Genomic DNA, 17072 nt, shown 5'->3' with positions numbered 1-17072 from the left:
CGCCTCCGATTCACTTGCCGCATCAATTCCATCCCCTTTTTCCATTTTATTATAAATAAAAATTATAAATAAAAATAGGATACTGCAGGCATCTATATAGTAAGACTAAAAAATATAATTAATAATCTAATTAATAATGCGATTAATATTCTGTAGTACAGAGGTAAAAGTTAAATATAATACAGCGTGATAAGAGTCTTGAAGATCTAAGTCATCGGTATTTTCATACAATGATAACGTATCGGGTGAAATGTGTGCTTATTGTGACGGAATACAAGCAGAGAATGCGTGCGCAATTCACATGTACACATAGACACACATACACATATTAACGTCCGCGCGCATGCACCCACCGGTCAGTGGACATGACAGGTGTTTGCCTGCACCTCATTGTCGTAGATTATGTTTAACTGAGAAAGCATGCCAATGATGGTTTAAACAAGAATGAGCAATCAATTGATCGTTATTTCTTCGTCAGAATTATTTTTCGAGCAGTTCTGCGGATAACAGAAACTATGAATGCACGAGAAGCAGAGGTGAGTTTGTCAGAATTTTTGCAATCTTGTTTATTAATATAGCATTAACTATTCCGAGAGAAATCGTGTGTTTTTACAATGTTGTCTTTTACATTTAATTGAACTGCACGGGAAAAAAGCTCTTAACCTCCAAACGCCAAGAGGTCTAATTCCATGCATAGATGCAGAGTAATTATGCAGAAGCATTTCTCTTCATTTAGGTGGACAATCTTAAGCAGCAAGGAAATGCGTGCGTTAAGGAGCAGAAATATGAGGAGGCAATGTTTCATTATACACACGCCATCAAGCTGGATCCACAGAATTATTCTCTCTACAGTAACAGATCCTTTGCCTTTCTAATGATGAGACAGTATCATTACGCCATGGAAGATGCCCTGATGACTATTCAGTTGAAGCCTGATTGGTCTAAGGTGCGGAACAATATTGTCTAATAACTCACATAAGAATAACAAATGAATTTTAATATGTGAAACATAAGCGCCTTATATTAATTATTTGTCTGTTTCAGGGCTACTTTAGGAAAGGTGAGATTGAACTAAGGACATTTCGCTTCAGTGAAGCCCTTCAATCTTACAACAAAGCCCTTGCCTTGCAGCCAAATGAGCCCAAGATTTTAGAAGCAATGAATAGAGCATCTAGATCATTGATTAAAGATAAAAGAGGTACTTTACATAATGTTATTTTAGAGCTCTTAAGATTGGAATATAATAAACTATTGTTTTACAGCTGACCAACAGATTCCGTGGCTTGGAGCTGGTGTTGGCATTATATTAGGAGTTATAGTTGTGATTGCTGATTATGTTTTTACAAACAAGCCCACATTAACGGTATTGATTCGTATTTTATACTTTGAAATTATTACCAAAAGGGTAATAATCAAAACTAGATTATCTTCACGGCATCCTGCAGTGCACACCAAATAATACTTCTATATTATGTTGCAGAATCCTCTACTGATGACATTACTAACAATGTCTATAGCCATGCTAGGTTTTAGCATCGCGAAAGGCTTTCGTTATTTCGTAAAGTGCCAAAGAAAATCACTGCTGGAGCCGCCCGTCGATCTCTTCCCGGAGGAAAAAGAAGACCCTGAGAGTTTCGACGTGGAGAAAAATAGTGAGAAGGAAAAGCATCCAAAGTATAGTAAAGCCCAAGCGAGACAACGATTTCGCAAAGGAAAATCGTAGGGATGCGTTTTGATTGTTTATTTCGATGCATATATTCAAGAATGCGTTAAGAGGATACAGTAACGTCTTAACGCAGAGTATATAAAAATAACATTTGACTATGATCAGGTCATTGTTTACCGTCAAACGGTATACTATCGTTATTAAGAAAAATTCGGTACTTAGCATTTAGTGTTATATTTTCTTATTTTTTGAAAAACATTTGTAAGATACTTATATTTTACTGTGTGAAGACTGGATTAATTTATTATTAAATCTATTATTTGATAAGATTTGCGTATCTGTTCGCAGTATGTGAACGATTTTGATAATTCAATTCGTACAAATTGCAGAAGAAAATTCTGATGAAACATATAATAGCTAATAATTAATAATTGCATATATAGCCAGTACATTTCATTGTCGTGTGGATTATGAACAAAGTATGAGTGTCTTTTCTAAGATTATTCAAAACTAGTAAGAATGTCGTATTTGATATTCTCATCCTCTTTGACAAATCATTTAGAAATCGAGTAAGAAACATTTTATCTCTGAAATTTGCACTCGTCCTTGTGATTCTTATACAACGAATAACGAAGTATAAGCGTGTCAATTTAGCATTAAGATAATGTTGCACTTTTCTCTACCTTTTGCACTATATATCAAGCGAGCGCATAGCGCATCTTCATAGAGTCTCTTCACTCTCCCTCTCTCTCTCTCTCTGATTGAAATTATATCTATCTAAATATATCTAACTCTTCGGCTGCAAAAAGATCATCTCGTTGCACGAAGAGACTGATTGATTCTACTTATAATTCATTAGTTCATAGTTTATCTCGTCCACGATTCGAATGTACCGACTATTACTCGCCACATATGCATCTTGCAAACTCTGAACCACGATTTATGACACAAGTTACCCAATAAAGATGAAACTGCAAGGCTGTTTTGTTAAAAAATACTACGACCTGTCTCCCAAAACATCCATTAAAAACTTGTTGCTTTATGTCCCATTTGTGTGCAACTGAGCTATACAATAGACAGTAATAAATAATGAAAATATGCATACATATGTAGTTACAATTTTGCATTGCACATTTGAATGTACATTTAAATTATGAAGCAAATAAAAAAACGTTATTATCTTTTTGCTGGCGACAGTACACTCGTAAACAAAGGCATTTCTTTTATAACAAAAATAGCTGACCGATTATAACTGCATTAGGAAACAAAGGTGAGGAGGAAATTTTTTTTATCAACAATGTGGTGTAATCAATCAAATTGCTAATTTGTTTTTTTCGTTGTATTATATTCTCGTTGCCCAGACACTTTACTAGTCCAATTATATTGGTTATATCTTATGGTTGATGATTTGGAGTAATGATTTTAATTTGCAGGTCATTTATCTCGAAATTTCGAAACTTCACGCGTATCTTATATGTGCATGGATTTTACGACTTTATTATAGATTCGATGACTTTATTATAAGCGATGATGCGAATCAGTCAATAGTAATGCAATCAACAGAAATAGAAACGTATGCATTGTTTGCATTGTTTGCGTTTTAGTTCTAATATTAAGTTGTAACTGAACGTTTATAATAACGTATGCGATATCGGAAATCGCGCAAATTAAAATTCATATAACAGCAGTGAGTAGAGTTTCGACGCGTATCATCGAATTTCTATTCTCACGAATGGAGATCGTTTCATCGTGTTTATGGAGATCCTTTCAACATTTGCAACGAAATTCGAACTCGTTGGAGAATCACACCGAATTTCATCCCGGAGGAAAAAAATAGAGAGAGCCGAGCGGAAAATTGTAATTTTACAGCGTATCGCGTTTTCTTCGTTCTCTGCTCCGAAATTGTTGACGTCAACGCAGTTGAGTATCCTGCCAACGCTTTTTCGACGCTTATATTTTACGCACGCGACACGACAAATAGTACTTGCATATGCGACTACGACGAGGGGTTACATCACGCAAAATAAAACGCCACAATGGCAAATATTAGCTACGTGGCCGCGAATGTGGCCATTATATAAAAGCAGCAACACGCGCTTTGTAACACACGCTCCCGTTACATTGTGCGTCGTTGGCGAAAAATGGCGACAAGGTTTCGGTTTCGAGGCGAGTTCGTGTACGGACGCGTTTCGCGAATGAGTACCTTAAAAAAGACGGGAAATCTCGTTGAGCGAAATTACGAGGGGTTAGGTGTCGACGGAAGAACGGCTTCGAGGCTATCGTATACATCGTAGCTCGTTTTCGTTGCGAAAACCAGAACTTCAACGAAATCGAAGGTCGTCGAGGGGACTCGTAGTTAAAGAACGATACTCGTGCTCCCGTTAGGAAGCAGTCGGGGCGCGTCGCGACGCAGAAGCTCGCTGAAGATGCTCGGAACCAAGAAACGAGAGAAGCGTGGCCGGGTCGCCCAATGCGATTGGCGAGGTGGCTAGCTTGCTGGTCACGGCACATCGAATCTGCGCATGCGTGCACGCATGTGCAATTTCACGCGATACATTCCCGACTCTATTAAATTGGTGAAACGAGGTTTTTTGCACCCCTTATTTTAATTTTTGTCCTCTTGTCTATATTAATGTAATATATCATATATATTGTCTCTATACTATATATTATATATTATTTATACTAATGCAATATGTATTTTAAAAAACAAACTATAATGATTCTTTTTACGAGTTAATCTTTTTCCATTGTAATATAATTTTTAATAATATAAAACAGCACTTTAAAAAAGAGCTTATTTAAAAAACCATATTGTGGCATTTCATAAGAGATTAAAAAATTACTAACACAAGATGAAATAATGTTGGAATAAAATTTGCTTGTTTACAGTGAAAGTTTTTGCTGCTATTATAGAGGCATTTTATTAAATCACGTTACCAGATATTTAACCTGCAAATCCTATATACTTCCCACCAGAATTTTCCACACGAAGAAATCTTGGAAAGTTTAATTCCGTATTATCGTGCACGCTAGTCTTCTTTACGCATACGTGAAGCTTACGATTTTGTAATAACAATCTGTTCTAAACTATGTTGTAACTATTTTCCCGTCTCTTCATTATTAAATTCGTAGTCCTGACTGTCGAAACCGCGAAAGTTTCCGCGTGCCTCATTACAACGTTCCTACATACTTATTAATAACGCGTGGCAAACGAAGGACGAAGTTCACGACTCGCTGTACACTCCGCAGTGAGTTAATTGCACAAAGCTTACCCGCGCTACAGCGCAAAGAGGCAAAATGTAATTCACCATGAAGATGCTTTCCGTTATCCGCTCCATTGTCCGCCCGATGATTAACCGGTAAAAAATTCCTAGGGCGAAAAAGTGGCGAAAGATCCGAAGCGGAGGACCTAAGGGAAAGATTAACTTTTTAGCACCTTATATTCGCCATTTCGTCCGTCTCGCAGCATAATCAGCTCATTAAAATCATCGTGTGAAGTATATTTATAGTTAAATAAGGTTAACTTATTTTAAATTACAAAAAAGACAATTGTATAAACGATCTGTCAATAAATTATTGTACAGTGTGATTAGATATGCTTTAAAACTATACCAACAACTGTTCCAAGTGATATAGAAACAAAGGAAACCGAGGTGAGTAATTTACTGAATGTTACGAGTCGAGAATCGTCACATGTCACATCAGTTGTGATATAAGCGTCTATGATTCTCGAAGTGAACGGCGCATCTGTCACCCCGAAATACTTTTTAACAGACACCAATCGAGACGGTCCTGCGTGAGCCGCATTACTTTTCTATCATCCCTACCTAGGCGCATCGTACGTACGGGCTAGTGGGCGCTGATTGGTGTGCGGCAAACTTCTGGTCGCGCTGGTGGGAGCACCGTGAAGCGGGACCTCTCAGCGACTGCGAGCATCTATCAATGCGCAATCGCATCGGAACGGTACACGAAGTCAGGGAGGTTGCGGCGAGGTGAGGAATAAACACAGAGGATAGTCCGCGCGCAGCTCAGACAGCGGTGAGAAGTGGGCGGCAGAGGGAGCGCGGGACGAGCGAAGGCGAGAGAGAGGGGAGACGAAGTGGGAGAGAGCGAGAGAGAGGGAGGGTGTGGGAGCGAGCGAGAGGCGAAAAAGAGAGAGATAGAGCGAACGAGCAGGCTAGCGAGACGATCACGATGCACGGAGGCGAGCACAAGCGGCCAGGGGCACAGGGCTGAGGGCTGAGGGCTCGACAGGGCCTCGAATAACGTTCACGGGCCGGCCGCGGCGCAGCCAGGGAGCAATGGAGCAGCCGAAGACTCCCGCGTCCCGGCTACTCACCACGACCTGCATCGAGAACAAGGACGAGCTGGAAGAGGTAACATAAATATTTGAAATAGTCACTGGATACGTATCGAGTGCGAGGGCCTCCGCCATTGTTGCGACGGTCGCGCACGTTGGTGAAGGCGCGGCGCCACATGTGAAAACGCGCGTTTCTACTTCGGATTCGAACTCGTCGTGTGGAAACGTTGATTTTCTTCCTTCCAATAGTCTTCCGTATTCTTCACTTCTTCACATTCCGTTGGAAAAAGGAACGTATCATTTTTCAACTGAATTCTACTCACAATTTTGTCTAATATAATTCTCCTGAATTATTTTATATTGAATATCCTCTCTCTTTTTCTCTATCTCTCTCTCTCTCTCTCTCTCTCTCTCTTTCTCTCTCTCATTTTGTACTCATGCATATTTGAAGAAATTTGTTCCAGAAAATTATATCCTTTTTATATTTTCTTTATTTTTATTATAAAGACAATAGATTCAAGTTATATGATATGCTTTCAGAAATTGGAGAAATGTCATTCAATGCTGCAGATCCTGACTGCAGGACTCTCAGAGAAGGAAGTCCACGACACGCTAAACAATGCAGTGTGCAAGGACAAGACGCACGAGGAGGTTTCCTTAGGTTTACTAGTGGTGATCTTGACAGATCCGCAGAATGCTGCAAAGAGTTATAGAGACCTGACACTGATCACACGAGACGGCCTTGCCATCGTGCTGCTTCACCTAAATCAATTAGTATTGGAGAAATATTTGAGATTAAACGACGTCACCAGAAATCAGCTGTTGTGGTTGCTGAGGGAAATGATAAGGACTAGTGTAACTAATGTGGATAATCTTTGTTTGAGTTTATTGAGGCATGCAGCGGGTGGAGATATTTCCCCAAGAAACTTATTCCTAGTTGATGCCCTCTTAGATATTTTTCAAGAAAATCGAGCGTGGTTGGACAAATTTCCGTTTTTAGTAGCGTCAATTGTGTACACATATTTGCGATTAATAGAAGACCACAATGCGCCTCACTTAACTGGTCTACGACAGAAGGAAGTGGCTTTTACAGTGTCTCTGATAAGAGAGCGAATGGCGGACTGTTTAGCTATTGGAAGGTACATATGTCTGTGCGACCAACAAGTTTCAAATAATAATAAGATCAACTAATGCACTTGATTGTATTTTTAGGGATCTGGTGCGTTTACTGCAAAACGTCGCGAGGATACCGGAGTTTGAGGCACTATGGAAGGATATGCTGCTCAATCCAAAGAGCCTCTGCCCGAATTTTAACGGTGTTTTACAGTTGCTGCAAACTAGAACTTCAAGACGGTTTTTACAGTCTCGTTTAACACCGGACATGGAAAGAAAACTCGTATTTCTAACTAGTAACGTCCGTTTCGGTAATCACAAACGCTATCAAGACTGGTTTCAGCGGCAATACCTGGCAACGCCTGAATCTCAGTCGTTAAGATGCGATCTCATTCGCTTCATCGTGGGAGTCATACATCCTACAAACGAATTGCTGTGCTCTGATATTATACCACGATGGGCAGTAATAGGCTGGCTATTCACTACGTGCACCTCCACCGTTGCAGCCAGCAACGCAAAATTGGCACTATTCTACGATTGGTTGTTCTTCGAACCCGAAAAAGACAACATCATGAATATCGAGCCGGCGATTCTTGTTATGCACAATTCAATGAGATCCCACCCACCAGTCACTGCCACACTTTTAGATTTTTTGTGCAGAGTAAGTACAAATCTCACAGCCACGCTTTTCCGTTTTGATCGCTGTAATTTTTCACTATGGATGGTATTTCTCTAACACAATTTTTTCAGATAATTCCAAACTTTTATCCTGCGTTAACGGATAAAGTGAGAAACGGAATATTCTCATCGTTACGACAAATTTTAGAAAAACGCGTTTTGCCTAGCTTATATCCATTATTCGATAGTCCGAAACTGGATCGAGAATTGAGGAGCAAAATACGAGAAACTTTCAAGGAGTTTTGTCTACCACCAAACACAGAGTCTGGTAAAATTATATATTGCCTATATATTGCCTTATACATTGCATATTGCCTATGCATGTGAGCCATTTCTTTCTGTACTGACACAATTTGCCATCTGCACAAAAAATAGCTTAGAACAAACGTACTTTTTTTTATATTAGACATTCAGCTTGAAATTCTAAATTCGATTTAAGTTCGGGTAATTGATTTGAATTATTCCAAAGTTTTAGATCCTAAACTTGAAAATTTAAATTGTTATAATTTTAATTTTCGTTACTTCAAATTTTTTATAAAAATATTCCATACATGAGATGGAAAGTGCGAGAACAAGCTTTTTGCATCAGACTTCAGCATAAAATTATATCAATTTTTGTTCTCTATTCAAACAAATTTTTACAGGTATCTGAACTTATCGATTATATTCGATATCATTAATGCCTTCCATTCCTAACGTACATACATATTTCTACTTCAAAACGCATCACCTCCAGATATTTATCATATATTATATAATTTAAAATCATATAAGGTATGTTTTTCAGAAATAATTGGAAAAATTGATTTTTCCTATCAAATATCTTTAAAAATCTATTAACGAAAAGATATGTCAAATATTTTTACATCAGTTTTATGAGTAAAAAATATTTGTTATGTACTAATGCTGTTTAGAACCAGGTAACTGTTTTTGTTAACCACTTGTTCAAATTAATCAACAGTAAATTTATCGACAAAATTGCGTGAATATGAATGAAATATTAATGCCCGATTCCACCAACGTAGATTAACTTTAATCTCTGTTCAACTTACTCTTCACCTTTTTCTAATTCTTAGAACTAGAAAAAGATGAAGAGTAAGTTGAACCGAGATTAAAGTTAATCTACATTGGTGGAAATGGGCATAAGTCTGTTTTTTATAGCTGAACTGGCTGCACTAGTTCAGAGTTTATTTTTTTCCCTCCACATTAAAAGGAGAAAGATAAACTCTGAACTAGTGCAGCCAGTTCAGCCAAGTTCAGCTATAAAGAATAGACTTCTTGTCATCAAAGAAGAAAAAAGTTAAACATTTTTATTCTTTAATGACGATATTTTTATTCTTTATATTAGCAATTATGTGGAAAAGTTTAAACCGTCGGTTTAAATTAACCGATGTTTAATCACTCTTATGCCCGATTCCACCAACGTAGATTAACTTTAATCTCGAGTCAACTTACTCTTCACCTTTTTCTAATTCTTAGAACTAGAAAAAGATGAAAAGTAAGTTGAACCGAGATTAAAGTTAATCTACATTGGTGGAAATGGGCATTAAAGATATAAAAATATTTTTTTTGCAATTTTTTAGACTATATATCGAGATAAAAACATTCTAATTTATTATTCAATAAATGCTATATACGAAAGAACAGAGAAAATATTGTTTTATTTGGTATAGAGTTTATAATTTTCATACCGAAACCATCAGTAAATATAACGCCAATTTAGTTACCTTTTTTAGCTTTAACGCCAATTTAGTTACCTAATAGATCCCAATAAGAACAGACCCAAATAATTTTAGGAAATATAACCAAAAATACAATATCTTATGGGAGGAGATATCCGCATAGTACTTCGCATAGTATTCCATAGACTCCATCTTAGTCCGTAAAGTTGGGAAAGGGCATACATGATTCCGAATTTAACTTTTTTTTATAAATCTGACAATTCACCTCTTTCAGCTTTCAGCACATTTATCGCTTACTAACTTTTTACATCGTGTCTTTAACCAGGTAATAAGGTTCTGAAATATTCAGGTAAAATGGAAGAGCTCAACAAGGAGCACAATCCAGCGTCTGTAATAGAGAATACGACGAACTCCATGTTGGAAAACAACCACGTGGCGCAAGACTCCGAACCGGCATTCAGTGATGAGGAAGAAGAAGCTCCTCTCAGGTTGAATATCTATAATATATATTGCGTAGTGATATATATTAATTTTTTTAATTGAAATTTATGGCTGCTATAGTTATTCTTCGATCATAATGTACAATTGTGGCAACCGTCGTTTTCTATATTAGAAAAATAAAATCTCGTATATAGATATATAACTAATTTTACTATTTCTGTCGTCTTTTAGAATAGTGACGAAAGTGGAGGATGAAGAAGATGAGGAGGATATACCATTATCCACAGTAAAATTGAAGAATGAGCAGAAGAATGCAAACTGCGTCGTGAAGAAGGAAGACATCACGTCGCATTTGCGTCTTATATTGGAACCGGAGGAGTTGAGGACCAGCATAGAAACACTGCACACGGAGACGGACAACGAGGCGAGATGTCAAACAATGGAGAGGATAGTACAAATGGTCGTGGAAGACGAGATAGACGCCGAAACGATATCTGCGCTCGCGTCCTGCATATCGACCATCTTGGCATCGCAAATCACGGCGCAGATCTTCCCGTCGGGGAACGACAGCCCGGCGAACGAGGAAGCGCTGGCTGATAGTATAAGCACGCCACTGTTCGTTATGTTTCGAAATCAATTTCAGTTGTGCAAAGAGGAGGACAACAGGCGGAAACTTTTGGCCAGGGTGTTGGCAGAGATGCAATCCGTTCAACCAAGGATAGGTTATCTTTTGCTTTACTTTTTGAAAGTCTGGGGCAGAGAAGAGGAAAAGAGAGAAGGCGAGCCGAGGTGAATACAAAAATATATCAGATCAAAAAGTGAAAGAGAGAGAGAGAGAGAAAGAAATTACTAACCTTCGCTCTATTTGCTTTTAGCAATGTTCTGAGTGACGTCAAAGCGTCGGTGTACAAAGACTTCTGCGCACAGCGAGAAAAAAAATTGGACGTGTGTCTGATATCGGACTTAAAGGTATTTTTAGATCTAGATGCAATTAAATTAAATGTCGATATGTAACTTTAACAGCAATATTGTAATTCTTGTCGCAGACCTGCCACGAAGATAACATATTCATGTTATGCTACCTCGTGCCCGACGTGTACATGGGCTTTCAAAACGTCGCCCTCGGGAACGCCCAGCTGTTGCATTTGGTCGTGTCCACTGTGGATTCTTGCCAGCTGCAGGATCTAATATGTCAGATAATGCAGGGCCACTTGAAGATGTTGAAGAAGGAATCATTCACCTCATTGTTGACAACGAGCTTAAACTGGGAGACTTTCGAGCAGTACTGCTTCTGGCAGCTCATATTCGCGCACGATTTTCCTATCGATTATGTACTGCCGGTTTTGCCAAAGCTGCAGTTTCGGAATCACGCGGAAGCGCTCACTTCGATTCTGCTCATGCTTAAACAAGAGAAGTGAGTAAAGTATATATATTATCGTCGTCAGAGATCGATGTACAATTGCGAAACGATATATGATTTTAAATACGATCAATGTATTCACAGGCCGACGTTGGATCTTTTACGGCAACTACTTGCTCGGCAGAACGTCGACGGTGATATGTTCGTCGTGGCCGCGTTACGTTACTGGTGTCGTGATTACGAGGACAAGCTCGGCGAGCTGCTTGCAAATCTGCTTAGCACCCGTTATCCCGCTACTAGTCCGAACAAACGGAAACGTTCCGGGAGCAGAGTCCCAAGCATTCCTAAGCAAAATCAACAATCCGGCCCACCTACAGGCGAACAGGTTCTCGGCCATTTGGACCAATTACGCCAGCACTGCACGTCCTCTGCAGAATTGCAGTTGTATCATTCTGAGGGGATGCAAAGAGCGTTGCAGCAGGCGCAGGCGGCGAGCGGCGACTCGCTGAGGAAGAGCTATGGCGATCTGTTCGCGCTCGCCGAGGTCAACGAAGAGAACGAACCGCCGCCACCGAGTAGTTCCGCGAGAAAGCACACTACGGCATCCTCTGGAAGTGGTGGAGGTAGTGGCAAGGGCGGTCACAGAAAAACGGGTGCTAACACGAGAGAAAGATCCAACGTGAGGCGACCACTTCCGCGGTATCATATTGATAGCACTTCTAGTAGCGAGGTAAATTTTCTTAGAAAGAGTAATGTATTTATATATTGCATACATTGTATAACGTATATATTACGACAGCGAAAAATATTAATTGTTCTGTTCGCTCTTAGGAGGAAGAGATCATGAATCCAAAGCAAGCGAAAAAAAGGAAAAAGATCAATCCAGTGGGCTCAGACAGCGACTGACCACCCAGTGTCTTCATATGTCACATGGACCACGTCACGTGTGTGCAGCAAGCTAAACTAGCCTTAAGTATAGTAAGATAATATGATATACATAAATAGATTTATCTAGCGCGACTTGTAAATATAACGTATGTTAAGGATGAACGCGGAGAGAGGTATACGTATATTACGAAAGGCGAAGATCTTTAACATATTTCATAAATGTTGCTCACAGCAACAGCAAAATTGCCAGACTCTGATTGTTATTGTTAAATAGTTTTATTAAAAAAGAAGAAAATGAAGATCGGCATGAAAATTGTACTTTCTCTTTCAACGATCTCATTTCGTACGAACACGTTTGTACGCGTGAGTGCTGGATATTACTTTTTTCTTTCGGTAAACTTGCATGGCACACAAGCGATCGAAGCGGTACGTCAATTATCCTACTTTTCCTGTATTTCTCCACGGGATATTTGCCGTCATTAGGCTACCGCGCGCGCATCTGTCAAATAAAGTTACAAAAAATAAAATTAATCGTGTATTCTGAAATTATTTAATAATGATCACTTTCTTCACAAATATGAAGATAAAGAGCAGAATCTGGCAACGTTGCAAAAGATACAGCAACGCATTATATCTTTTTTGCACTTTATAATTTTTTTAAATATGATTATGACACATTTTACCTATTGTTTGAACAATCGTCACGGTTTTTCTTTTCTTTGTAAGATTCTTTTCAAAGTAATCGCCCCGATTGGACATATTCGTTGCCATAACTCCGAACGCAATTCGTATCGATCGTTAACTTCTTTTCTAGAATTAAGACACTTCTGCCGGAATGTCGGGACGTGATGTACGAGAGGTCGCATTCCGGGGAGAAGCGTACAGTTTTACGACCAAATGTATTCAGTCTGCAACTGCGCTCATTGAACACGATCATTCTCGAGAAAGAGAGAGAGAGAGAGAGAGAGAGAGAGACGCAGGAATATTTTTTACGATGTTCTGCATGACGGAAGGTTGTTAGCGTTATAGAGTAACGAAAGCAGTTGAATTTAGCTTCAAATAAATTCTCTTTGTTTTTTGTTACAAATTTTACTAAAATGATTTAATGATTTGTTGCGATTGTAAAATGCGACGTAATATGACTTTTATTGTACTTTTGTATATCTTTTTACAATCCCTTATATTTGTAGATAGGCATATAAGGTAAAATTAATTCACAGAGTCACGATCGGCTGTCGGCACGACAAATCGATATCATCATTGTAAAAGTATTCGATCCTCCCAAAATAGTATTCGAATAATTTTCCATACTAAATCGTTTGTCATTTCGTTATCATATTATCGTACGAGACACGCGTGTTTCCGTGAGACATTCGAGAGATTCTCGGATTACGACTCCTTCCAAGAGAAGAAGAAAGAACAAATTCAAATAGTGTAGTCCCGTCGAGCGTCTTTGTAAACCCAAGTCCCGAAGGCAAGGTACGGAGAGTATCACCATTTACTTATAATGTACATTTCCTGTAAAATCGGTTAATCTAAAAGTAGAGATTGCGTTATGTATTTTCTAGATTGTATATATACAGAGATGTGTGTGAGAGATAAAACACGACGAGAGTGTGTGTGTGTGCATGCGTGCATGTGTGAGATATATTGTACGTGATGCGAGAATTGCGAAATATTTTACGTTTTCACGAACTTTATATATTTCTCAGCACCCTCCACGTCTCCTCTCTCGCTCCCTTGATTTTATCTCGACGCTACCCAGTGCGAAATCGTGCAGATAATCGGATAAAAAGAAGATTAACAAAAACAAGAGATATCAGAATATGAGATATCCGAACAACAATTTGTGTGGAGGGATGGGTGTGTATAATATCCGTTTGTAACGATAATGCGCGTGACGATAATGACATTACTAAAGTCTTTCTACTTGTACATAAGCAACACAGCGATATACGTCAGAGGATATTTAAAAACGATTATTCGACGAGAGAAAGAGAGAGCGAAATTTGGAACATGCGCGAGACTGTGTGTATGTGAGAACAAAAAAAAATCGTAAAACAAAAAAAAGGAAGCAAATCTGTAAACATTTAATGTTTTTAACGATCTTGTACACACGGAAGAACATGTAAATAGGTACATGGAATAGATTATCATAACGCGAGCATAAACATTTAATGTTTTTAACGATCTTGTACACACGGATTACACATAAAAATGTAAATACATCGAAAATTATCGGAAGCAAACTTGTGATATCTTGTACTTACTTTCTCCTTCTCTCGATTCTCCTCCTTCCTTCGAGATAGTCGTACATCTCGCAGAGAGAGAGATTCGACATTGTTAAATCGTTTCGCCGCGATTAGCAGTAGTAACGCGCGAATAGAATAACATTCTCTCTCTATCCCGTTTCACGATAGTCATAATCGCACAATTATTCCGTGACGCGAGCAATAACGCTTATTTTTATCAAAGAAAGAAACGTGGCAGATATCTGTATTTGCCGATGAATAAATATTTCGCTCACAATGACCTAAACTCGGGTGTGTAATTGTTGTTTGCGTTATACATCCCATTGTACAATAATGCAAATCATCGATTCGTCACGTGTGAATTCTGAAACGCAATAGTACGTTTGAGGAAAGCGCGTAAGACTTATTGTAAAAACGACTTTATTCTGTTCTGCCACACACACACACATGCGACTTCCGTCGCACACCGAAGAGAGAGAGAGAGAAAGAGAGATTGGGAAAATCCAACTTGATGCGAGAGAATAAAGGAAAATCATAATATCAATTGTCACATATTATTATTGCTAAAAATGCAGCGATGGGGAAAAATGGAATTAGACCCTTATTTATTTTTTCAAGAAATTTGTGGATACGTCACCGTTAATTATATGACATATCTTTTGCCCTACATATAATGTATTAATCAAACCTTTTTTTTTTCTTCTCAATTCGTCGTATATTCGCCAGTGAGACGAGAATTGCGAGAACTATAATCGCCACCAAACATAAATAAAGTAACTATTTGTTCTTCTCAAAGATTATTTATCTTTAATATCTTAAGTTAAGGATTACAGAGAGAATGAAGAATATAATTTCACAAATTTATTCACTTCGATGATGCATTATAATTCGCGCTCGTCTGTCTGTCGAGAATTTCATTCAGCTAATTTTCAGGCGAAGATCAATAAAGAGCACAAGTTACAAAATCGCTCTTTACTACACTTTACAATGAAGGCTGCAACCTCGATCATTGATTGATCTAATATCTATCAATTATTATTGATCAATCCAGATGTTTTTCAACGTAAATACGTAACAGACTTAATCGATACGAAAAAGCGATATTGATTCGTCGGCAAATCGTCCGCCTCTATCTTGATCTTCGCGCGTTCAAGTGTCACCTAATTAAAGTAGAGAAATAGTTTTGTTTCGATTGTGCACGGAGGGGGGTGGGGGGTGGGGGTGGATTGTACTTTACATAGGTATATTTAAAGAATCCGAGACCGTTCTCTACGGCGACGTGCGCCATATGTTATAATCATTAATCACAATCGTCGAATATGTACAAGGATTCTGTACAGGGATTCGTACCATTCGTCGTCACGCATACGCGCTATATCACGTAGAAATTCGATTATTATACGTAAGTTATCGCTTTATATTTACGATGCAAAAAGGTATTTCGTTCGTAAACTAGTTCATACCGCGCGAGCTGTACCGAACAGCGACGCTCGTGACATTGATACTGACACTAACAGGATGAGGAGACGGTCCGAGATACCGTCACCTCGCTTTACACGCTTGGAAAATCACCATTCGATGCAGTAATTTCTTCTTCGTCGAAATTCGAAATGATTGAACCAAGTAGAGGAAAAAAAGTCCAACAATCTGCGCGCAATACTGATTATTCTTAGCGAATTACTTTTACATCAACGATGTGCGTCTGAATAATAAAAACGACCGACACAACCAAGTCTCTGAGAAACATCGCAAAGACGTTTCTTTGTACCGTGTTGTTCGAGAAGATAACAAGAAAGTACGATTCGTTCAAAGATACAGCGTCTGATAAAAGTTTGAAACAATGTCTCAACGACGGTATGTTCGTTTATTAAAAAGCGTAATGCAATTTCTCGCGGATAGGCGGGAATTGGTAGGCCTTGCCCTCGACATCAGCCGTCCACTTTAGACGCGTTGTATAATCCTATACATTTACGTAGCTACAAAATCATATATATCTAACATCACCGTTTGCGAAGGCTCTTCTCGTTTACTTTAGTGCACATGCGAATCACTCCGGTAACGTCGTTCCAACGCGCTCGCTCATTGTATGCACGCGACAAATAGAAGTCCCGTCCGCGCGCGTAATCGCGTATACGGAATCGGGACATGCACTCGCGAAATCGGGACACGCATCTAATATACATCGCTCGATCCACGTTCATACATATACGCGCACGCAGACACGCACACATTGACTTTCCATTCTTCTTCTAAAGTTATTCCATTACAATATAGATTCGCCGTATGTGTATATGTACACAGTAATCAGTCGCGCGGTCTAGGGTCCTAAGGCTGCGAAGAGTTTCGCTTGCGAAAACTCCTCGCACCCCCCTTTCTTTGCGAAAGGGAGAATACACATTAATCAAGTTCGTGGTTTTTAATGTTATTAAGGGAGGAAAGGCAAGTCTCTCTCTCTTTACTGGAAATAAAGAGGCTTAGTAAATCACTTCGTATACAGTGGCCTTCTTATCGCCGGATCCGGTCACGATGTACTTGTCGTCCGCAGAAATGTCGCAACTCAGCACCGACGACGACTCCTTAGACTGCAAAGTTTAACAAAATTCCCAAAATATAACTAACCCCTAATTTACCAGCCCGAACGCTGCCTCTCAATGCATTCAAAATTTTTTTCAATTTTTGACAAGTTTTT

At 38.8% G+C, this 17072-nt stretch overlaps 3 protein-coding genes and 1 long non-coding RNA gene across 14 annotated transcripts in view; 2 read left to right on the top strand and 2 right to left on the bottom strand.

Annotated features, from left to right (window-relative positions):
• Nucleotides 1-317: 317 nt before the first annotated feature.
• LOC105678354 (stress-induced-phosphoprotein 1-like) lies at nucleotides 318-2643 on the top strand. The gene is made up of 5 exons (XM_012377614.2): nucleotides 318-536; nucleotides 737-946; nucleotides 1045-1198; nucleotides 1263-1363; nucleotides 1481-2643. The coding sequence occupies exons 1-5, from the start codon at nucleotides 516-518 to the stop codon at nucleotides 1721-1723; spliced, it is 729 nt and encodes a 242-aa protein (XP_012233037.1). The 5' UTR covers nucleotides 318-515; the 3' UTR covers nucleotides 1724-2643.
• On the bottom strand, nucleotides 2382-5486 carry LOC137000338 (uncharacterized). Its single transcript, XR_010890597.1, has 2 exons — nucleotides 5282-5486; nucleotides 2382-5078 (listed from the first exon to the last, which is right to left on the bottom strand). It is a non-coding gene; the product is annotated as an uncharacterized lncRNA (long non-coding RNA).
• Nucleotides 5487-5594: 108 nt separating this feature from the next.
• On the top strand, nucleotides 5595-14380 carry IntS3 (integrator complex subunit 3). Of its 2 annotated transcripts, none has more exons than XM_012377500.2 (10): nucleotides 5595-6045; nucleotides 6510-7108; nucleotides 7182-7743; nucleotides 7833-8028; nucleotides 9768-9930; nucleotides 10115-10672; nucleotides 10759-10852; nucleotides 10930-11297; nucleotides 11388-11973; nucleotides 12075-14380. In XM_012377500.2, exons 1-10 carry the CDS (start codon nucleotides 5971-5973, stop codon nucleotides 12147-12149), a joined length of 3276 nt encoding a protein of 1091 aa, XP_012232923.1. In that variant the 5' UTR covers nucleotides 5595-5970; the 3' UTR covers nucleotides 12150-14380. The 2 variants fall into 2 exon arrangements, with proteins under 2 accessions (XP_012232923.1, XP_012232924.1); XM_012377501.2 differs by having other exon boundaries at nucleotides 5596-6045; nucleotides 9792-9930.
• Nucleotides 14381-14923: 543 nt separating this feature from the next.
• The window catches only part of gro (groucho), a 65006-nt gene continuing 62857 nt past the window's right edge, over nucleotides 14924-17072 (bottom strand). For all 10 annotated transcript variants that reach the window (XM_012377503.2, XM_012377502.2, XM_012377504.2 and 7 more), the window contains one exon: nucleotides 14924-16965. In XM_012377503.2, coding sequence (XP_012232926.1) covers nucleotides 16858-16965 — 108 coding nt within the window. In that variant the 3' untranslated portion in view covers nucleotides 14924-16857. The remainder of the gene's footprint in view (nucleotides 16966-17072) is intronic.

This window comes from Linepithema humile, chromosome 6, assembly GCF_040581485.1.
Source record: "Linepithema humile isolate Giens D197 chromosome 6, Lhum_UNIL_v1.0, whole genome shotgun sequence".
NCBI lineage: Eukaryota > Metazoa > Arthropoda > Insecta > Hymenoptera > Formicidae > Linepithema > Linepithema humile.
Note: the sequence above shows the minus strand (reverse complement) of the source record. Positions and strands in the feature narration are given on the sequence as shown.